This window comes from Onychostoma macrolepis, chromosome 03 (assembly GCF_012432095.1).
Source record: "Onychostoma macrolepis isolate SWU-2019 chromosome 03, ASM1243209v1, whole genome shotgun sequence".
NCBI lineage: Eukaryota > Metazoa > Chordata > Actinopteri > Cypriniformes > Cyprinidae > Onychostoma > Onychostoma macrolepis.
The window spans coordinates 23,513,587-23,537,633 of record NC_081157.1 but is presented as its reverse complement, the minus strand read 5'-3'; the positions used below and the strand labels follow the sequence as shown (position 1 = coordinate 23,537,633).

General features: G+C 32.8%; 2 protein-coding genes across 3 annotated transcripts; both read right to left on the bottom strand.

Moving 5' to 3' along the window:
• Positions 1-500: 500 nt before the first annotated feature.
• Positions 501-5,501, bottom strand: antkmt (adenine nucleotide translocase lysine methyltransferase). Of its 2 annotated transcripts, none has more exons than XM_058772040.1 (7): positions 5,423-5,501; positions 4,454-4,523; positions 3,756-3,919; positions 3,571-3,675; positions 2,946-3,086; positions 1,096-1,146; positions 501-973 (listed from the first exon to the last, which is right to left on the bottom strand). In XM_058772040.1, exons 3-7 carry the CDS (start codon positions 3,915-3,917, stop codon positions 782-784), a joined length of 651 nt encoding a protein of 216 aa, XP_058628023.1. In that variant the 5' UTR covers positions 3,918-3,919; positions 4,454-4,523; positions 5,423-5,501; the 3' UTR covers positions 501-781. The 2 variants fall into 2 exon arrangements, with proteins under 2 accessions (XP_058628023.1, XP_058628022.1); XM_058772039.1 differs by having other exon boundaries at positions 3,756-3,934; positions 5,423-5,500.
• A 2,144-nt stretch (positions 5,502-7,645) lies between these two features.
• si:dkey-282h22.5 (uncharacterized protein LOC107988040 homolog) lies at positions 7,646-12,728 on the bottom strand. Its single transcript, XM_058772041.1, has 4 exons — positions 12,660-12,728; positions 12,207-12,304; positions 10,324-10,450; positions 7,646-8,235 (listed from the first exon to the last, which is right to left on the bottom strand). The coding sequence occupies exons 2-4, from the start codon at positions 12,301-12,303 to the stop codon at positions 7,965-7,967; spliced, it is 495 nt and encodes a 164-aa protein (XP_058628024.1). The 5' UTR covers position 12,304; positions 12,660-12,728; the 3' UTR covers positions 7,646-7,964.
• Between the last annotated feature and the right edge of the window lie 11,319 nt (positions 12,729-24,047).

The window sequence follows — 24,047 nt, the reverse complement described above, 5'->3', positions numbered from 1 at the left end:
TTCAACCCAATTCATTACATACCTTTCTATCAAAGTCATATGACATTATCAAGATGATTTTTTTCTGACACAGTTTAACTCTGAGTTCTTGTCATATTTTATTACCATTTTCTAAACTATAGCAAATAAACTGTGAGAATGTGAAAAATGTTGAAGTTGTCTGAATAAATTTTGGTTTGACTGTACATCTGCATCATATCAGCCACTCTGCTTTGTTAAAAAAACAGCATAGACCAAATAACAGACACAAAAGCTTTGTTGCTTTTTGTTTCTGCATGTAGATGTTCCTCCTGAACTGTGAGAATCAGTCTGTTAATTCTGAAGATGAAAGGGAAGAGCTTGCCATTCTATTGCTTCTGGTTGTTTAATGTGGTTTGCTCAACGACTTCACATTATGCAACCCATCATCTCAAGCACATGTTGAGTAAGACTGGAGATTGAGTGGTAAACACATTTACAAACATGCACTTTTTGCAAAACAGCACATTCAATAAGATGACTCAAAATAAATGTGGTTTATTTCCTTTTTTTCTGTAAAAGAGAAATATTGTACACATAACATTATCTAGGTCACATTATGAAACAGGAAGTGATCCACGGGTTCAAGGAACCCCCACAGACAGCAGCTTTGTTTTCAACATCTTGTGTTTTGTTTAACTTAAGAATGAGAGCACATTTAAAAACACGATTAAATAGCTTAAATCTTTTAAAAACATTCTAAACTATATAATTACATAAAATGAATATACAATAATAAGAAAGCAGAGATTTAAAATGTTTCTCAGCTGGTTTTCTCATGTTTATCTTGTGAGTGGAAGCGGTGTCTCAGTTCTTGTATGTGATAGGCCCACGCTCTGTCCACACCTTCACCCTCTACTTTACACGCCGTCCAATCAGGAAACGGAAAACGTCCCGCCACAATCATAGCATCTTCAGGCAGCTCGGCCAGTAACTTCTTTTGTAAAAGACTTAACTGATAAACACACAATACACAGTAAATGAGGACTCAATAATATAATGCAAACACATTAACTGATTGATTAAAGTCTTTGATTGCATTCATTCCAAAATCTTAATGATGTAGGAATCACTTACCACACTAGGGGCTAAAAATACTGTGACATTTTTATATGTGGAGAGATCAACCTGGAACACACATGCACACATATTATGCACAATATTGTGTATCAATCATATCTTGCATCTGTATGAGGAATGAGAATTTGTATGATAATTTAGGATAGTGTACGATAATAATACTATCATTTGATATTTTTTGGGTTATAATGTTGATGTGTAAAGTTAAGGTAAAATATTGTACAAAAAAGTATGTGTGTATATATATACACACACACACACACAATATATATATATATAGTGCTGTTTGAAAGTTTGTGAACCCCTTAGAATTTTCTATATTTCTGCATAAATGTGACCCAAAACATCATCACATTTCCGCACAAGTCCTGAAAGTAGACAAAGAGAACCGAATCAAACAAGTGAGAGAAAAATATTTTCTTTGTCATTTATTTATTCAGGAAAATGATCCAATATTGCATATCCGTGAGTGGCAAAAGTATGTGAATCTCTTGGATTAGAAGTTTATTTAAAGGTGAAATTCGAGTCCATCTGTGCAGAGGTGTTTTCAGTCAGTGCAATGACTATCAAATGTCAGTATGTGACCTGTTTTATTCAAAGAACAGGGATCTATCAAAGTCTGATAATGTTTGTGGAAGTGAATCATGTCACGAACAAAGGAGATTACCGAGGACCTCGGAAAAAGAGTTGATGTTGCTCATCAGGCTAGAAAAGTTTACTAAACCATCTCTAAAGTGTTGGACTCCACAAATCCACAGTCAGACAGATTGTGTACAAATGGAGGAAATTCAAGACCACTGTTGGCTTCCAACAAAATTGGTCGACCAACAAAGATCACTCCAAAGCAGAACGTGTAATAGTCTGCAAGGTTGCAAAAGTTCCCAGGGTAACTTCTAAGTTACTAAAGGCCTTTCTCACATTGGCTAATGTTAATGTTCATGAGTCCACCATCAGGAGAACACTGAGCAACCATGGTGTGCAAGAAGAAAGCCACTGTTCTCCAAAAAGAAAATTGCTTGCTAAAGATCATGTGGTTTAATGGTTGGATGAAACCAAAATAGAAATGAGAAGCTATTATGTTCGGAGAAAAGAACACACTGCATTCCAGCTTAAGAATCGTATCCCATCTGTGAAACATGGTGGTGGTAGTTTTGCTGCATCTTGGCCAGGACAGCCTGCCATTGATGGAACGATGAATTCTGAATTATAGCAGCAAATTCTAAAGGAAAACATCAGGACATCTGTTTAAGAACAGAGTCTCAAGAGAACGTGGGTCATGCAGCAAGACAACGATCTCAAGCACACAAGTCATTCCACCAAAGAATTGTTAAAGAAGAACAAAGTTAATGTTTTGGAGAGACTGAGTCAAAGTCCAGACCTTAATCCAATTAAAATGTTGTGGAAGGACCTAAGCAAGCAGTTCATAGGAGGAAACCCACCAACATCACAGAGTTGAAGTGGTTCTGCACTGAGGAATGGGCTAAAACTCCTACATGTTATTGTGCAGCACTGATCAGCATTTACAAGAAACTTTACCTTCAGTTACTGCAGCAAGATACTGAAAGCAAAGATTCACATACTTTTGCAACGCACAGATATGTAACACTGGATCATTTTTCTCAATAAATAAATGACAAAGAAAATATCCTTCTCTCACTTGTTTGATTCGGTTCTCTTTGTCTACTTTCAGGACTTGTGCAAAAATCTGATGATGTTTTGTGTCATATTTATGCAGAAATATAGAAAATTCTAAAGGGTTCACAAACTTTCAAGCAGCACTGTATATATATATGTATTATACAACATAATACATGTTTTAATATAGTATTTTGAGTCTTTAGATGAACCTTCCACAGATCTTCTCGCCGATATGAAACACTTCTGTGTTGTCCAGCTCTCCACGCATGAAAACATGCAAGACGAGCGAGCCAGGGATTGAGCTCATAACCAACTGCTGGAGAAAAACCCTGACGACACGCTTCTAACACCTGCACACGATTAAAACAAACACATAAACTTGTTCACTACTGTTCAAAAGTTTGAGCTCATTTTTTAAAATAAATTAATAAATTAGTGCTTTTATTCAGCAAGGATGCATTAAATTGATCAAAAGTCATAATGTTACCAAAGATTTGCATTTTAGATAAATGTTGTTTTTAATACGAAGCAGCACAACTGTTTTCAACATTTATAATAATAATAAATGTTTCTTGAGCAGCAAATCAGCATATCAGAATGATTTCTGAAGGATCATGTGACACTGAAGACTGGAGTAATGATGCTGAAAATTCAGCTTTGCAAGACAGGAATAAATTTCATTTTAAAATATATTCAAATAGAAAATAGTTATTTTAAATTGCAATGACATTCCACAATATTACTGTTTTTACTGTATATGTGATTAAATAAAATGCAGCCTTTGTGAGCATAATAGAATTCCTACAAAACAAAAAAAGTAAGAGGATCACTCACAATCCTGCCATCGCCTGAGCCCAGGTCAGCGATGCCTCCAGATCGGCCCTTCAAGAGAGTCATGACGTTACTCACTTGAGCTCTGCTCGCTGGCATATACGGCACCTGGAACACAGCAGCAGTTACAGGCTGATAAACCTCTCCCCATGAGCAGCATTACCACAGACACACTCCTCAGATCTCACCTGTAATTTGAGAGGAACTCGGCGAAACCCCGGCATGAGGATCCCTGCCCAGACGGCATAGACCGCCAAACCCGTGCCCGCCGTCAGCTGCAGGATCTGCCAGCCGCCCAGTCCCCTCTCTTTGAACTGTGAAAGGACTTCCTCTTGTATGTCGTCTTCCATGGCTATAGAAATAAGAACTGCATATCCATATTATATTTTATACATCATATTTTACATTTACACAGCCTGATTTGCAAAAACACCTAATATTACCTAATTTTATGATGGCGAGTTAAAAATATATTTATAAATCTTTACATTTTTTTTTTTTTTTCACAAAATATGACTGAAGATTTTAAGAATGACAAAAAGAAGAAGTCGAAATCAATCTGGAAATTAGTGAAAAAAGTGGAAAACAGGATTAGGCATAAACTAATTTCTTCAGAATCATTCATACATGTGAACATTGTCTGAGAATTGAACAAATAGTTGTAATCTGGCTCAAAGGATGACAGGAATCATGCCTTTATGCCAGGTTTTTTTCTGCTGATTAAGGGATAATAAAAGACTTCTTCACCCTGCAAATTGTTGTTGAAAGTAAAAATGCTACAAAATGCATCATATTTTGAGAGTAAGTGTGACTTGATCAAAAACAGGTAACAAAGTTAGTAAGAAACAAGTATTATGTGATAAACGTTTGCATAATGCATACATACCTGAATATTGGGTTGATACAGTATCTGTTTCCTGAAAAGTGGCTTAGTGGTTTAAGCTACAAGCTTGGACCTGAAGGTAGCAGGGTGAAGAAATTCAATTTAATTTAATTTTTGAGTGACCAGGTTAATTTGCAGACGTGCAGGGTATTTAATTACAGGAACGACATTATTTATCATTTTAGAGGAACAAAGAGGTCCTGAACCATTCGGCTGCTCAGTTTTTCTACATTGTTAGTTGATGAAGAAGAGTCCTAACAGATGTTTGTGTGTGTTGCTGTTGATGACCAATGCAGTAAGTATATCAGAGACAAATATTGCGCCACAATCAGCACAACTAGTACTGGTTTGCACGGTTTAATGTTTTGACAGATCAGATCCGGTAACTTATTTATCTGGTAACAGGTTAGAACACCTTCATGAAAAAGTCTGTCAAATCTAAGTGTAATTACTTATGATATAAAGTTATAATATACTTATAACAAACACTTATAGACTGTAGGCCTGTTTGATGTGTTGCCATCGCCATGGGATATTGACAATGTGGGCACAATTCCCTTTTAGTTAAGTAACACTTCTCTTTTACACCAACAAAATAATTTTCAGTAACGTTACAGCCATTAAGTAATTTTATTGACATGTCTTCTCAGTTGTACAGCAAACCATTAAAAATACATTAAATGTTAATGTATGTTACTTTTTCACACATATTATGGCTAAAAGGTTCATTAGGAACAGGATCAGCGCAAAAAAACAAACAAACAAACAAAAAAAAAAACCATACAAATAAAGATAACGTACACTTGTCAGTAGAGAGCTCTCTGGAGCTAGTTTTACTAACGTTAAATATTTATAACAACAGACAGACAGTCACAAAGTCATGCACTGAGCGTGTTGAACTCATTCGTTTTTAAAGGGAGGTATGAAACAATATACAACCTTAGTACAAATATTCCGAAATAACCAACTAACCTTCACTGAAGCGAAATGAACATTTCTACAGCTAAACAGAGCACAGGACGACAGCTTCCTGTTTTGGAAAAAATTCAAAATAAAGGTCCTTCGACTAAGAGCATATTTATACAAATTTGGAGTGTCATACGGTTTAAAAAGAATGTAAAACATGGCTATGCATGCATGCATGCATGTATGTTATGTATGTATTTATTTATTTATTGGGCTGCATAACCCCAAAATATCACATCAAATAAATATATAATATTTTTGTTCAATTAAACATTTCTTTAAGATAATTGGAATGGCCTCTTTCTTTACAAAAAAAAAAAAAAAAAAATCAGTAAAGTATTTTACACTATCTGGCATAAAAATCTTGCTATATTATGACATATTTCTTGATGTACACTGTTTAACTGGTTGGCTGAATAAGTCACATATTTGACTGCTGCTTAATCTTGGTGAGTCCATGAATAATGCTACTGACTGTATCAATTACTCCATCTTTCCAGATGATGGCGCTCTTATAAAGATGGGGAACTGAGGGAGAGTCACAGCTGACCAGACTGACACTGACCATTTATTTTCATTTCAAACTTCAAAGCTTATTTCAAACCAAACACCATACAAAGAATGTTACATTAATCAAGACTTCAGACAGCTGTTGCATGAAAAAAGAAAACAAAAACATTGTTATATAAAGACTATCCTTATTCAGACAAGACACATTTACACGCAAAATAACAATTCCTATTGTCAACATATGAAAGAAACTGTTGAATCTTATGCATGTTGCATGAAATATTGTAAGAATATTATTTTGCTAGTTACAGCATTGTATATAAGAAACACTTGTGGAAAGAACAACGAGGGTTTCTTTCATCCAGCACACATCTGCTTTGCTTTCATGAAAGTCAAATGATATATTCATGTTTAGATTTATGCAGAAAACTCAACAAACGCAATAAACGCATTCAGATGTTCAGTCCTCTGACACTGTCCATCAGACATATTTCAGAAATATCATTTTATTCAGCTTTTCCAGCTGTTCAACACTGGTGTCATTTTTTTTTTAAACCACAGTAATAGTAATTGTGGGCTGTTGTTTATCGTTTTTAATTAGATAACTGTAGCTTATTATAGCATGCAACAGTGAGATGCACCGATATGCTTATTATTTGAGTTGCATTTGAGTAATGTGTCTTGATAAACATGCTAAAACATATACACACACTCGTGAGTATTTGCAATAAAAATCCATGTTTACAGTATTTACATGCACATTATAAGTAAACATTTAAATATTTAATACATACTACCATACACAAGAACTGTTGAAAATGGCTGGGTTTTAAAAAACCCACATATCTACCACTGTTATATCTGTAATATTAAAAGATTAACGTATTTGTGATATGATCTAATATACATTTTTCGCAATATTTCTGTTAATCATTTGTGCATACAGAAATGTCAAACTCCTTTTGTCAAACATACTATACAAATAACCCATTGTTCAAATAACCCACAGTATGCCCCATAGTCAGTTTATGACATAGGTAAGTCTGTAATATTTTGTATTTTTAATAATTTTTGTATTTTGTAATATTTTGCCATCCAAGATGGGTGGTAGATGCATTTGTTTCTTCATCAGAACAGATTTGGAGAAATGTAGCATTACATCACTTGCTCACCAGTGTATCCTCTGCAGTGAATGGGTGCCGTCAGAATGAGATTCCAAACAGCTGATAAAAACATCACAATAATCTACAAGTAATCCACATCACTCCAGTCCATTAATTAACATCTTGTGAAGTGAAAAGATGCATGTTTGTAAGAAACAAATCCATCAAGATGTTTTAACTTTAAACCATCCATCGCTTCTGGCCAAAACACCATAATTCCATAATCCATTCCATGATGAGTCCATAATTCATAATAATGCTTCCTCAAGTGGAAAGTTCATCTCCTGTTCATCTCCTGTTTCAACATTACACCTATTTTTGTTTAGATCTATGGACTGTTTTTGCTTGTAAATTGTGTTTGATCTGCTCAGTTATTTCTCTCCTGATTCAGACCAGACGACTGTTTCTCTGGAGAAGGCAGTATTATGAATAGAGGACTCATTTTTTAGCTAGAAGTAATGGTTTGAAGATAAAATTATGTGTTTGCTTCTTAGAGACATGCAGCTTTTCACTTCACATAATGTTAATTGATGAACTGCAGTGGTGTGGATTACTTGTGTATTATTGTGATGTTTTTATCAGCTGTTTGGACTCTCATTCTGACGGCACCCATTCACTGCAGAGGATTCGTTGGTGAGCAAGTGTTGTAATGCTACATTTCTCCAATCTGTTCTGATGAAGAAAAAAACAAAACAATTTTTGGATGGCCTAAATGTGAGTAAATGTTCAGCAGTCGTTCATTTTTGGGTGAACTATTCCTTTAAACATGACAGGCTTATCTCTGGTTTAAGCAGGCTACTATTAGAAAAGCATCATGATTATGTCTCCAGATCCAGTAAGCTGATCAGCTGCCTCTCTGGACTTACTGTAGTCTGTTAAGTACCAGGACCTCTTCTGGCTCTCCTCTGAGCCCACACTGATTTACCTGGGACTTTTACAGGACTTTTCGCTGGCATCTGATGTGGGATTCTCCTGACAGGGAGTCTTGGCGGCATCCAAAGTTTTGGCCTGGGAAATTTTCCTTCTTGGATCTCATCCACAAAGCTTTCTATCTTGTCAAACTTGTTGGTCAGCTTCGCCAGGTTCTCCTTAAGAGTGTTGAACTGCTTATAAAGGTCTCCTACCGCATCTGAGAGGGGCTGGATCCTGTGCATAAAACATAAAATATATACATAAAAAGCATGCAGGTCATAAGTCTGTCCTAAAAGCCTAAAGCCAAGAATTAAATGTAGGCACATAACTTGTCCTGCATAAATAATTCTTCAAATCGTGTGGTTTGCAAGAAGACAGGTAGTAACATAGACTTTAGAGTGGATTCGTTTGATTTGGGCCAGTAATTAACCACTTAGCAATAAATAAAACATAATTATTGGAAAAGGTTTCACACACACAAAAAAGAATATTATTTATTTATTTATTATTTCATTCTCTTAAATTTCAAGTTTTTTTTTTTTCCAGTGTGTTACTTGCCATGTAATTATTTGTGTAATTCACTAGCAGTTTCTGAGTGAAAATTGTACATCACGGTAAATTCAAAGTAAATACACCAATTTTCTTCATGTTTAGGTAAATTGCGGAAAAGTTAAAAGGTAGTTAAAAGCAAATAAATACAAATAAATGAATAACTAAATTAATAATAATATCTATTAATTAAATTCTATTAATGTATATTTACATTTTCTATTAATTTTATATGTAGTTTTAATTAATTTTATTTGTTTAAGCTAATTTAGTACATCAAGATAAACTAAAAGTTTGAGACATGTTGCCTTGTCAACAAGCTGAAATAAAATATATTTATATATGTATTTATATATATAAATATATATATATATATATTTTTTTTTTTTTTGTTTTGTTTACTTCATTTCAATTGAAAATAAAAAAATTATGGTTTTAGATTTAGTTTTAGTTAATGATAATATCCCTGATCCATTGTGGTATTTTAAATTCATTTTCTCATTTAAATCAGAAACTCAAGATTTAAATTTGTAACTCAAGATTTCAGTGTTTAATTCTTATTGCTAGAAAATAACAAAAATAATATCAATCAGGGTTTTAAACTGTATAGTGACAATTAAGGGTTGTAAAAATCACAACCCTCATAATAAATAGGCTAAATGTACATGGAAATGAAAGAATATATACAGTATATTGAATTTATAAATGTATGTATATATATGTATGTGTGCATGGTTTTACATACACATATATGTAGTTGTTTTTTGGTGTTTGGCTTACTGTTATGTTAGAATCATTATTATACTCTATACCTTTTTGTTCTTTAAAATTTTGAATTGTTTTTAGCTTTATTTTTTGTTTTCATTTAAATTATAAGTTTTGAAATTTTGTTGTATGCATTTGTCATTTTTATTTAATTTCTTTATTTTTTAAAATGTGTATATATAGCATTTATAAAGTTTTAGCTTTTAGTTTTGGATCTGTTTTAGTTGTCCTCATTAGTAAGTCGCTTTGGATAAAAGTGTCTGCTAAATATCTAAATATATATAATATAAATATATATATATATATATATATATTAAAATTGAGCATTTTTCAAATACAAATAAATGAATGAATGAATGAAATAAAAAATAATAATTGTAAATACAACAACAAAATAAAATTCTCAGTTTAGATTAATTATTTATAATAGAAATAGAAAAGCAATATCTTAAAAAATAAACTTTATATGTCCATATACATTTTCATATTAAATTCACCTAAAAATTCAACAACCCATGCTGGAATCTGCATTGTGATCGTATTTCAGTCAATATAGTATATGGATGACAGGGCCTGGATTAAACCGCAGTGACATATTTTGCTGGCACAGAGGTCAGGTTATAAAATTCAATGATGATTTGTAGCAGTATATTAGTTAGAAATGAGGTAATAATTAGGCACAAGAACTCTTTCATGCATGATTAATGGTGCTTGAAGCTGCTGAGCAGATTTTAGGCTGGGGATCAAAGGTCCTACACCTTAGAGAAAGCACATATTGTATGGATTAGGTGGTTTATTTTAGTCAAAGCATATTTTGGATTAATAATCATTTCCTTTTTTTGCCACATGATCCCAATTGTCTCCAGTTGCTGCGAAAAATGAAAAAATGTCACAGAGAAAATGTCCAGATGGCCTGAGGCTGGAGCAATATGCGTGCCATGGACAGACCAGGCCTGGTTTCATGAAATCAAACACCGTCAAAAGTCACCACAACATTTCACAGCCCACCTGACGTATTCTGGTAAGATGGACGTGTGATCGTTGACCAGCATGTCCTTCACCTGGTACATGATGGCGTATTTCCAGTTGTCCAGCACCTGCGTCAGGTTTGAACAGCTCCTGCTGTTTGGTTTGTCTGAGACAGTGAAGAAACTTCAGATTGAGCTTGGTTATAAGAAAGCACATTTAAAGATGCTTTGTATCATACCTGTCATATTGATATGTTCAGCTCATATTCATCATTGTGCAGAAGGACGAGGCTAAACACCGTTGACGCATGTCTTTGAGACTGCATTTACTTAATTTCATTTATTCTGAATTATTCTTAATTTATTATCTTTTAGCTTTAGATTTTACATAATTTCAGTCAGTATCAGGTAGGCTCACAACCAGAGGTGCATTCAAGCAAATAATATATAAAACTTGTGATTTCTGCACCCATGATTATTTTTTATTTCTCAAAGGTCCCTTCTTAACATTGTTTATAAAACAACAATAGGCACTTTCCATGAATATAAGTAGGGTACTAATTGGAGTTTTAAGTAATAAAGGTACTGCAATTGCCAAGATCAACCGTTCAACTCTACTGCCAAAGTTAATGTAATAAAAATTATCAACCATTATTAACCATGGTCAAATGCATATTGTTTTCTTTACAAGCTCATTCATTACTACAAACTAGCAGCCAGTGTTATTTTATTATCTTTATTTTTAATTAATTAATTAATTAATTAATTAAATTATTTATTTATTTTATTACATTTCATTTTCAGTCATATTTTGAATTAGTTTTTATTTTTAGATTTTATTTTAATTTTAGTTTAGGTTTTATGAATTTTGCTGTGTGTGTGTGTGTGTGTGAGGTTTTTTTTTTTCTTTTTTTCTTAATATGTCCAAATTTTTATATTTGTTTCATTTCAGTTTTAGTATGAGTTATTCTAGTACATCAAGTTAAACTAAATTAAAATGAAAATTGTTGTCATGGTACCTAGTTGAATTAAAATGTTTTTATTATTATTATTAAAATTGGTTTATTTTATACTTGTATAATTTGTTTAAGTTTTTTATTATTTATATATTTAGTATATAGTTGTTTTAGTTAAAGTTTATTTTATTTCAAGTAATGAAACTTCTTTATGGTTTTAGCTTTAGATATAATATAATATAATATAATATAATATAATATAATATAATATAATATAATATAATATAATATAATATAATATAATATAATATAATATAATAGAATAGAATAGAATAGAATAGAATAGAATAGAATAGAATAGAATAGAATAAATAACTCTGATCCATTCTGGAATTTGTATTTATTTCTTCATTTAAATCAGTAACTTAGTATTTTATTAATGTATTTATTTAGTTTTCATTTCTATAAAATAACAAAAATCACACAAATTAGAGTTTTCAATTGTACTCATACACTGTAAAAAAAAAAAATACTGTAAAAAATAGGGCACAATGTACTGTATTCATATGAAGGAATTTTCTGTATTTATTTCTCACAAGTGTTGTGTTATAGAGTTAACCAAAATGTCTGTAAAATTAATGGATAATGTTAATGCCCTGGCTGAAAATTACCAGCATATTTTCAGTTTTCTTTTTTTTTTTACAGTGTATGTCTAAAGTATGGGTCACAATGGTAGTAGAAATCTAAACCCCCGTATGAAATAAATGTAAAACATCACATATAATCTTTCATTTTGACATCCTGAGATGGATAAATAACATTTTCTGAAAGTTTTGCATTTTCAGAAAATCATCACATCCTCTCTTTAATAGTGAAATGGCAGAAACATCTTGATTTTTCTTACATTTCCTCGACTCACCTCTGCAAACTAACAGAAAACACTAGAGTAAATTTCAAGAGATTTTACCTTGGTGGTCCCACTCGGACGTGTCCTGGGTCCATTTCTTTTGTGCGGCACATAGACAGACCAGATACAACAGGTTCAGAACGCTCCTCATCCTCATCCTCCTCAGAGAAACAACAGTGATGTCAGGATGGGTACAAACCTACAGCATCTAGTGCAGACTCTCAGTCTGACTTTATAAGAGTTAACGGCTTTCAACAGATGCTTGACACATTCACAAACACTTCAGCGCTGGAATGAGTTAAATAAAATCTGATGAAGAGCTTCATTGACTGGTCTGGTAAACAGATTGTTGATGGGCACGCTGCGAGAGCATTCAGGGTAAATGTCGAGCAGCTGCAGAAAACGCAGAGCATCTGCAAAGACTAAAAATGCTCCAAACAAGTTCTCACTGGAATAGTTAAAGGTCAGATTGTGTGCTGGAATAATATTTGAGTTGTGGTCCAGAGTAAATACCTCAGTTCTTGTGCTGAAGGTTTGTTTCAGTGGTCAGCGGAGACACGAGCATGAAATAATCCCTGTTATTGTGGTTCAAGTGAAGGAACATAAGTGCGTCTGCTGTCTTATAGCAATATACCACGGTCCAAAATCCTTCCCTCAACCTGTTCCCACCCCCTCAACCGAGACAAACAGCACAGATACATGACATCACTGCTCACATTACGAGAAACAGAAACAAAAGAGATAATATCTTAATTGTTTCTACACAGTAAAGATGTTATGGAGACTTTTAATCAAGTCTCCTGCTTCTCAGATGTTTCTCCTGAGAAAAAGACTCAGAGAAAAGAGTAAACTCACGTGTCTTCTCTAGCTTCAGAAGAGATGTCAAACTCTGCTCAGATTTGCCAAGACGGCAACATCTACAAACAAAAGTCAGAGATATCAACATGAATTAAAACATTTCTCATGAAATACTTGCAAGACCTGCACTGACCTGAACTGCTGTCCACATTCATTTTACAGCTCTTTCTCTTACTGTAATGCAGAATGATAGGAGAAACATCAGTCACATTTTATTTTAAGGTCCAATGCTCGCTATTAACAAGAATATGGTCATGCATAATATGTGCTTTATAAGTACTAATAAACAGCCAGTATGTCAATAATAGGCAATTAGTGAGAATTGGTCTGAATATGTTTTCACAATTTGAAGAGTTTATTTGCAAAAACAGATAACTTCAAAAATCATGTTTTTTATTTTTTATTATGTTAACATGTTTTTATTGTGTTGGTTAGCTAGTATTTTTTAGTTTTTTTTAGTTTTTTTTTTCCCCTAATCAAAATAACCCAACTGCAGTTGGATTGAGATTAATTGGAATGCACAATGAAAAAACATGATTTTTGAAAATTGTTAAATTATCTGTTTTTGCAAATGAATAGTTTCATTTTTTTATATCCCTCCTTGTTCTAGCTTGTACTAACCTATTTAACACAATGTTTGAAATTTGTATATATATGTTTTAAAAGTACTTCAATGTATGTTTATATTCATATTTATATTTATATTTACAGTGTTGGGCAGTAACTAGTTACTAGTAATTTAGTTACTGTAATAATATTACTTTTTGCAGTAACAAGTAGTGTAACTAATTACTAATAAGATTTCAGAAATAATATTACAGTTACTTTCCATAAAACAGCTTAGTTAGTTTTGATGCCTCAACCCCGCTGATTTAAAATCTAACAATCAAATAATTCCTAGATTTATTTTCATAATTTTCATGACTCGCACATGCATGTGACGAAGCTTGGAATATGGAAAAGCTTACATTCAGCAGATAGAAATATTGCATTATATTGATTTTGTCAGGAAAAAAGATGTGTTGTGTAAGTTGTGGCTTTACTTTACTCTGGCATTACATCCCTCTGATCAACATGTGGTACATTATATTAATATAATTTAAAATATTTTTGGAAAATTAAACAGTTTCTTACAAACTCATGTGATTTGATAAAATACATAACGCAATTTAATCGCATATGGGTAACGGAAAAATTACTTCAAGCTACGCATGACAATTAATGAGATGAATACAACACTATTTTAATGTCACTATCAATCACTATCGAGTGTTTGTAATCACTTCTGACTGTGATCCAATGTGGATTTTAGTCAAATGATGAGGCAGAAATATGTTGTTAGTAACATTGTAGAAGAAGATACACAGTTACAACTTCTGTGGGGCGTGAAGAAAAAGTAATGTAACTAGTAGTGTAACTAATTACTGTTGCCAGAAAGTAATAAGTAAAGTAACAATATTACTTTTGAAAGGAGTAACTAGTAATGAGTAATATATTACATTGAGTAACTAGCCCAACACTGATATTTAATTACCTTACTCAAATGCCATGGTTAGTACATTACCATTAAAAGTGTAGGATCAAGGATTTTATATCCTACTAATGAGCCTATCTAATGAGGCCTGCCACATTACTTCCAGGTCCAGGATCAGCTCCAGCGGAGAGGTGTTTGATGCCCCTCCCTGAAAAGGTCTGCTGAACATCTGGACCTGACCGAGTCAGAGGTGGAGGAGACACCAACACACAAGCTGAAGCTGCATTCGCAGACTTCCTGTAAAATATAACATCTTTAGCAGGCTGTAATAGGGAAAAATGAAATAGATATTGCGTCATCATCTGGCATGGTGAAAAAGTATGCAGGGGAGAAAAAGGAAAAACATGTTTCGACAGCAGATGATCCATTTGTAAGGATTATAGCGGCTTTTTGCTTCTTTGATATCGGTTATCCTTCTTCAATGTGTTCCTCATTTCATCTTCAATCATATGACAATGCTTTCACGTGTTTATTTTATGAAAAATCTGTCAAATCACATATTCAGACTGTAAAGCCTATTACTATCGATCATGGTTATCGTATAGAGATAAGTAATACATTTAAAGAGACAGTTCACCCACAATAGACGTTCTGTCATTATTTACTCAACTTAATGTGATTTCAAACCTGTAGGGCTGGCTTTCTAACATATTTAGAAAAATGCCTCAGTGTTATTTGTGCACACAATAAACTTAATCATGGATCAGTGTTGTTTTGGACCCCATTAACTTTCATTATTAACAGCTGCAACTTACAACTATCCCTTTAAAGCAATAGTTCACCCAAAACTGAAACTTTGCTGAAAGTTTATCTACCCTCAGGCCATTCAAGATGTAGATGAGTTTATTTCTTCATCAGAACAGATTTGGAGAAATGTAGCATCACATCACTTGCTCACCAGTGGATCCTCTGTAGTGAATGGGTGCCGTCAGAATGAGAGTCCAAACAGCTGATAAAAACATCACAATAATCCACACGTAATCCACACCACTGCAGTTCATCAATTAGCATATTTGAGAAGTGAAAAACTGCGTGTTTGTAAGAAACAAATGCATCAAGACGTTTTAATTTTAAACCTTCACTCCTAAATACGAGTCCATAATCTATAACATGCTTCCTTCAGTGAAAAACTCCATGCACTGTTGTCCTCTCACATCAAAATCCACCAACATAATTGTTAAGATCCTTTTTGGGCTGTTTTTGCTTGTAAACAGATCTGTGCATATTTCTCTCCTGGTTCAGACGAGACAACTTTTTCACCGGAGAAAGAAATATTATAATACAATATTTTAACTGGAAGCAAGAGCTTCAAATTACTTGTAAAATTACAATTTTTACTGATGGCACCCATTCACTGCAGAAGACTGGTGTACAAGTAATGTAAAGCTACATTTTTAATTTTGGGGTGAACTATTCCTTTAAGAATGCAACTCAACCTGCACTAGTTGTGTTGTTCAGAAATGCATTAAAGATCTCCTTTTTTAAAATAAAACTCTAGGTTCGTAGTAAAGCAATTCCCATTAGATCCATCAGGATTTCCAAGAAGTTACAGAGTTACAAACAGTTCCGTATGTACCTTGTGGATGTTTTTGATGGGAGTGCTCTTAATCCCAAAAGCTGCGATAACGTGCCCTTATTGTGTGCAGAATTCATGTGACATTACTTAACTGTTTTCAAACGAGAAGCGAAAATAGATGTTCTGGGTCATATTTCATAGGCCCTTGTGAGAACGTGAATGTTATTCATTGAACTTTTGAGCTTTCATTACATAAGCTTCATGTTCTGAAAGTGTGCAGAAACTCCCTGGCCAAGGCGATTCCCCAGAGTCATGAGAGCATTACGTAATTCAGCATTTGAAACAAATAACAGCTTGGCTTCGCCTCCTTCCGTATCAGTAGAAATGCATTCATCAGCATGATAACATGCCAGACCAAGAGCTATGATGAAAAAATCTACTGCATGTTCCCAGAATCAATCAAATATTATACATCTCCGGTCTTCGTGAGAAGCGGCTTGAATAAACGTTCAAAGATCCAAACAGCTTTGGTTGATTTTGTAAAACTTGAAGGCCATAGAATAAACAATGATTTGCTCAAAAACATGTAAACAGAGAGTATATAAAAAGCTAATTGTAATTTTGATTAATTTAAAACTAGACTGAAGTAAATGTGTAGCCTAAGGCTTACCTATGCAAAATTTGTCACTGTGATGCCAGGGGATTGGTTGCAGCTGCTATGGTATTCATTCTAAGTGCTTGCTAGGTGGTTACTAAGCTCGTTTCCACCAAATAAAAAAGGCAATTGCGACTTTTTATCTGAGAATTCTGACTTTTGTTCCTCACATTTATGAGGTTTTTTTCCTTAGAGTTCTGAGTTTTGCTAAAAAAAAATGTTTCGAGAATAAAGTCGAAATGTTTCGAGAATAAAGTTGAAATGTTTCGAGAATAAAGTCAAATTATTACGAGAATAAAGTCGAAATGTTTCGAGAAAAAAATCAAAATGTTTAGAGAATAAAATATTTTTTTTACGAGAATAAAGTCGAAATGTTTCCAGAATAAAGTCAAATTATTACGAGAATAAAGTTGAAATGTTTCGAGAATAAAGTCGAAATGTTTGAGAATAAAGTTGAAATGTTTCGAGAATAAAGTCAAATTATTACGAGAATAAAGTCGAAATGTTTCGAGAAAAAATCAAAATGTTTAGAGAATAAAATAATTTTTTTACGAGAATAAAGTCGAAATGTTTCCAGAATAAAGTCAAATTATTACGAGAATAAAGTTGAAATGTTTCGAGAATAAAGTTGAAATGTTTCGAGAATAAAGTCGAAATGTTATGAGAATAAAGTCGAAATGCTACGAGAATAAAGTCGAAATGTTACGAGAATAAAGTCGAAATGTTACGAGAATAAAGTCGAAATGTTACGAGAATAAAGTCGAAATGCTACGAGAATAAAGTTGAAATGTTACGAGAATGAAGTCGAAATTTAAATCGTAGAAATTAAAGTTATAATATTTTGAGAGTATAGCCTATATTGCGCATGGAGAGCACTGGGAGAAGTTGCGAGGCCACCGGAATTGATTTGAATACTGTTGCACCCGAGCGGCCGCATCATCTTACTGGGATATCAATTTAACAAACAGCTTAATGATATTTATTAACAGACTGAATGTGGGATTATTAGCAGAAATCATACCATGTGTCATACTCGCGGGGACAGTATGTTTGGAAACTTTAATTCCTCACACAGCCTGTTTAATTAAACAGCAATAAAACGTTCTAAAGGTTGAAGTGGACTCAAATTTGTTAACATACGTTATATTGTTGTCTTCTCTGCTGTAAACGTTAAGTGCCTATTCACAAACTGTTTCATTCATGGTATACTGTAAATGAGGACATAATATTTCATGTCTTCCATTCATTATTTGTAGCGCGCCAGCCAACCAGTAATCACAACAATTTTGTGCTTTATTGCTTTTACACACAGCTCAGCTTTCAAATTCTGTCAGTTTTATAACGAAATACAAATTATAAATGTGTTTTTGCTCTTTATTTCAGGTTTATAGCAAGATATACAGTGAAGGAACATCATAAGGCATGAAAAAAAAAAAGTTTAGCCTAATTTATAATGAAAATAATGTCTCGTCGTTTGTTATTGTAATCGGAAAGATGACTGACTCACATGCTTGACAAACACATTATTGTAATATAGCCTACATATTGTTTGTATTTCGCTATAAAACTGACAGATTTTGAAAACTGAGATTTGGAATATCTCCCGGTGCTCCCAATCCGGGCCATTTGCATGCGCAAAAGGCTAGAATAGCCTTTCTCAAAATATTATAACTATAATCTTTATTCTGGAAACATTTCGACTTTATTCTTAAAATATTTCGACTTTAATCTCGAAACATTTAGACTTTATTCTCGTAATATTTCGACTTTATTCTCGTAATATTTCGACTTTATTCTCGTAATTTTAAATGTTTAACATTTTTTAACGTGGCACTAAAACGCCGTCGTACAATTCTGAGTAGTCATATTGCATTTCTGAAATTATATCTTGCATTTCTGAGTTTATATCTCACAATTCTCAAAATTCTGAATTTATCTCATTTCTGAGTTTATATCTCGCAATTCTGAATTTATATATCACAATTTTGAGTTTATATATTACAATTTTGGGTTTATCTCTCGCCATTCTGAATTATATCACATATCTGAGTTTCTATCTAAGTATTACAAGTTTATATCTTGCAATTATTACTTTTTTTTCTCAAAATAGCGAGAAAAAAGGCAAAATTGTGTAATAATATAAAAAAAAAAAAAAGGTAATCATGCTTTTCTTCTCAGAATTGCTAGTTATCTCATAATTCTGACTTTATATTTCACAATTCTGAGTTTGCACCTCACAATTCTTTATTTATCACTTTATTAATTTTATTCTTCATTTACTACTTTATTTTATTACTATTTATTATTTTTTGCTCAGAACTACAGAGAAAAAATTCAGAATGAGTTTACATTTTAACATGAGTTTAAAATTGAAAAGATAAATACGACTTTTCTTCTCAGAATTGCGAGTTTATACCTCACAATCTGAGTATATCTGTCAATTGTTTATATTAGAATTTGAGTATATATCTTGCAATTCTGAGTTTATATCTAAGTATTCTGAGCTTATATCTTGCAATTATTACTTTTTTTCTCAGAACTTTGAAAGAAAAGTCAGAATTGTGCGTTTATATCTCACAATTTGAGTATGTATTTTGAAATTCTGAATTTATATCTCACAATAGTTTATATTTCGCAATTCTGAGTTACAGTACATTTCGCAATTTGAGTATATATCTCACAACTCTGAGTCTCAGGTTCATGTCAGTTTTTTCCAGGGATTTTATTTTATTTTTTTCCAGGTTTGGGCTGGAATAATAATCTTAAATAATGCATAAGGAATAATAATCTTAAAATCCATTAATAGTGTCTCCTCTTGATTGAAAGGTATCACTATTGCTCAAAACACATGGAAATATCCTCAAACTCTTCAAAAAAGGTTCAGTGACTGAGTCATTTTTGGCTGGGCGAACAAAGAATTATAGACAGATAAAATGAACTTTGCTACATATGGACCAGAAAAGAGAATAAGATTCATGATGCAGAACACATACGGCTGTCATATTGTGGCATCCACAAATCCCACAGCTATTTTTAACATAAACTGAACAAGAGTGCAATGAAGCTTTCAGGTTTTTCCCTTAACCAAAAATTTTATCTCATAAATATGGCCAAAGAACTATCAAAAGACAAGTATTTGTGCACAGTGACCCTAATGCCATACTGAAATAAACATGACTGAAGATGAAATGAAACCCCCTCAGATTCATCCAAGAAATTTATAAAACAGAAAGTGAGAGGTAGAGTTGAATTTCCACCTGTGTTGAAAAGAGATCCTCTATAAACAAACAGGCTCTGCTAATCCAATCGAAAACAGTCATTGTGAGAGTGAAGGAGAGATCAGCGTCTTCTGGACTGATTGAGTTCAGGAAAATAACTGGATGCCATCCAGTCAGGAATGCAGAACTTCTGCAACAAAAGAATGAGGTTTATGAAAACTATGTAGTTTTAATTGTTATAGATGAGCTTAAATTGCATCACAGGTGCAAAGAAAAAAACAAGAAAAAAAAAATGCACCTTTCTCCTTTGAAGACTACAAATTTACTTGCGAGCAACATAAATCGCAAACATTTCAGCATATTATAGTGAATGTTTTGCCAGTGACCAAATATTTAGAGGGATAAATTTAATTTTATAATGTAAATATAATTTAGTTACAGTAATAAGAAACTATTCACAATCAGCACTGAGAATAATGGGAATTAAAATGCTCCGATGCATGTACGCATGCATACATAAATTAATAAATGAGCAATTGCATGCATGCATACATAAATAAATACATAAATGCAAAAATACATAGGCTACGTAAATAAATAAATGCATAAGTGTAAAATAAATAAATAGTTTCATGGAAGTCTTGGCTTTATGCCTAATAAATAGCCTGAATGCATAAATGCATGTGCATGTGTGTGTGTGTGCATAAATAAATAAATAAATAAATAAATAGTTACTTAGTACGTTTAATAGAAGACTTTGTGTTTCATTTTGTGCATGCAAAATCTATTTACATTTTTCTTTCTTTAGTTTGTTAGGGTGAAATATGCCCTGGACATGTTTTCATGAGATTCACTTTCAAACGTTATGGGTTTATGCAAACTTGTGGACATTCTGGTTATAAATTCCTCCCGGAGGTCTCAACCTGTCTGGGCAAAAGGCATCAGTTACAGCTCATGGATGCACTTTTACATGAAAAAGTTTGACAACAAAGCCACAGAGGAAACACAAATGGGAATAGGAAGGAAGAGCGAAATGAATGCTTATTCCATTTTAAAGGAGACCACCTTTTCTTTGGCTGCTTTGCCTCAAAATACCTGGTATCCGTAAACTCCAAAAACAATCTGCTATTGTAGTTGAAGTCAAATATGTTGCCCAGCAATTGCAGAACACTGTCCAAATGATTAGGGTAAAAACAGAAGACACCTCTGACCCAGCTGAACCTCTGGATCCTGAATCTGGGCTCAAGTCCTGGACTAATCAACAGCCATAAGCTCTGATCCAATGCACAGGCCCGGCCAGCAGCGCTCTGCAGAACAGGCCAGCGTGGACTTATGGAAATAATGACACCACACTGAGCCCCGGGTGCCAGAATGAAAAATCTGGCCCACTTGCTCTGTTTTTTAACGATTTCTCGCTCTCTTTCTCGCCTTGTGCCATTCTCTGGTTACACAGAGCTGCAGATGTGATGGTAACGCCAGTCCTAGAAAATACTAATATGAAAACAATGGGTTATGAATATGTTTTTAATTAGTTTTATAAACATTTTAAATGATCAAAAGTTAAATTCTACCCTAAATTGAAATATACAATTTTTAAAACATATAGCATAGAAAATCTAAAAATCTAAAATATATATAGAAACAATGACTTAGTCTTCCAAGCTTCATATTTAATGCAGTGTCATTATAAAAGAATATAAAATATTAAAAATAAAATATATAAAAACAATGACTTTGTCTTTCAAACATCATATTTAAGGCAGTGACATAATAAAATTGGCCACATAGTTAAAACAGAAGCAAGTCTTTAACAGTATTTCATTGTTTATAATCTAAATCTGTTATGGGGGAAAAAGCCATTGTGATCAATTTTGTTTCAGAAAAACTATTATTTTTGGCACAGCATACAAGAATAGTGACTTTACATTTTTGGACACATACAACAATGTTTTGAAAAGAAATGTCATGGGTTATTAAGTTTTTTCCCCCACAATTATAATGCTAATTTACTGCAAGTCACAATGAAACCAAGAGATACTGCCAGAGTTCATGTATTCAAATTATAAGTATAAATTATAAACTTACTGTGACTGTGTTGAAACAATGTAGCACTTTAGAGTTTAATTTAGTAACAATATCTAACAGTTATTTAAGAATTGGCAATAAAAAAACATGATTATTGTCCATTAAATGACAAAATGATAATAAAGAAATTACGTCATGGTTTTCCCAGACATGTCCTGGCTGGGATTTCTATTGCTTAAAACGTCCTGTTCTTGGCTTGGTTTTCCTAACTTGCTCTTTACAGCCCTCATATGTGCAAATCTTTGCATTGCTTTGACCATTTTCTGATCCAACCTTCTCGCACACGGTTATGTATAATGCCTGAGCGCTATTGGTCAACTACTTTTCAGTCTTTACCTTCAGCAAGTGTGAAAACAACAGAAAAACAAAGCCAAAACCAGGACATTTCATGCAATTTAGACAAGTAAGGGAAAACAAGGATGTATGGTTACCCTAAAATAAATGCACATGCCACATCTCTAAGAGAACAAGGACGACCTATAGGCTCTATAGAGAAAACACAGAGAGTGTTGCCTGATTTCATCAGTCTTTCAGCGTGACTCCTTGATTCCTATTAGAGGTGATGATAAGTTTCACTGGACGCGGTTTTTCACTCTATAAGAGCGCAAGTCATGTAGCAGGTGGTTTTATTATCTGAACATGTGATTTCTCAGTCATCATCTTCAATTTCATCACATCATAAATTAAGCCTCTTCAAAAAAAATATAAATAAATAAAGGTAGGAAACTTGCGTCCTTCAATTAGAGAATATTTCTGGTGAAGGGAAATGTGGCAAGCTGGTGAAAAAGTAGAGGAGCAAACAATAAATTTTCATGGAAATCTTTTTAAAGCCAGAAAGCGAGAAGAAGCAGGAGAAATCATAAACTTTAGACACCTTTACTGAATTTCATATTTAAATTTTTATTGTGTCTGGCTCTTTAGACAGTGTCTAATTTATTATCTGAAACTTTCCCAGTGAAATACTTCTAAATAAGCATCAAAGCAACTGCAGAACTGAAGTGATGCATATGCTTTTATAAATTTACGGCCTGCGCCACAGAATCTGGGTTGACGTGTTCAGATTGGCACACAACTTTCAACCCATAGCCAGATTTAACAGGTGCATTTCATTTATCAACATAACAATGGAGGAAAAATCATAGGTTTCCACAAAAATACCAGACTAACAGTTTTCTGTTTGAATGATTATCAATTTGTACTTGGCGGCAAAATGTCCAGAGAAATACATTTTGAGGAGCGATATATATGATATATAGACTACAGTTCAGATCCTCCATTATTTTCATAGATGGTTTGTTAAGTAAAAGTTTGCAAACAAGTCTTTATTATCTGTAGATCCAGTTGGTTATTATTATTATTATTATTAATGCACTGAAACCTTTAAGTAAATTTGAATTCAACTTACCAAAGTCTGTTAATTAATTTCTAAATTATAATAAATATTAATAATAATAATAATTATTATTATTATTATTAGTAGTAGTAGTAAAATCCATTATCAATGATCATAATAATGATGATTATTATTACTATTGATATTATTTATAACAATTAGTGTAGTAGTACTACAAATAATGTCAATTTGGATCAATTGAAAATCAATTTGGAAATAATAATAACTTATAATAATCATCATTATGTTCTTATTTAGAGAATTAATATTCTCTAATTGAAGGGCGCAAGTTTCCTACCTTTATTTATTTATATATTTTTTGAAGAGACTTAATTTATGATGTGATGAAATTGAAGACCATGACTGAGAAATCACATGTTCAGATAATTATTATAATTACACTAATTATGCCATATTATAATACTTATGATAAATATTTACATTTGTTGCAAACTTGGAAACAACAATGAATCATTATAATAATAATAACTTTATTACCCCTTACATTATTATTGCTGCTACACTAATGATTATATGAACAAAAACAGATAACTCATTTTTAACAATTTTCAAAAATGATGTTTTTTCATTGTGCATGCCAATTAATCTCAATCAAACTGCAGTTGGGTTATTTTGATTAGG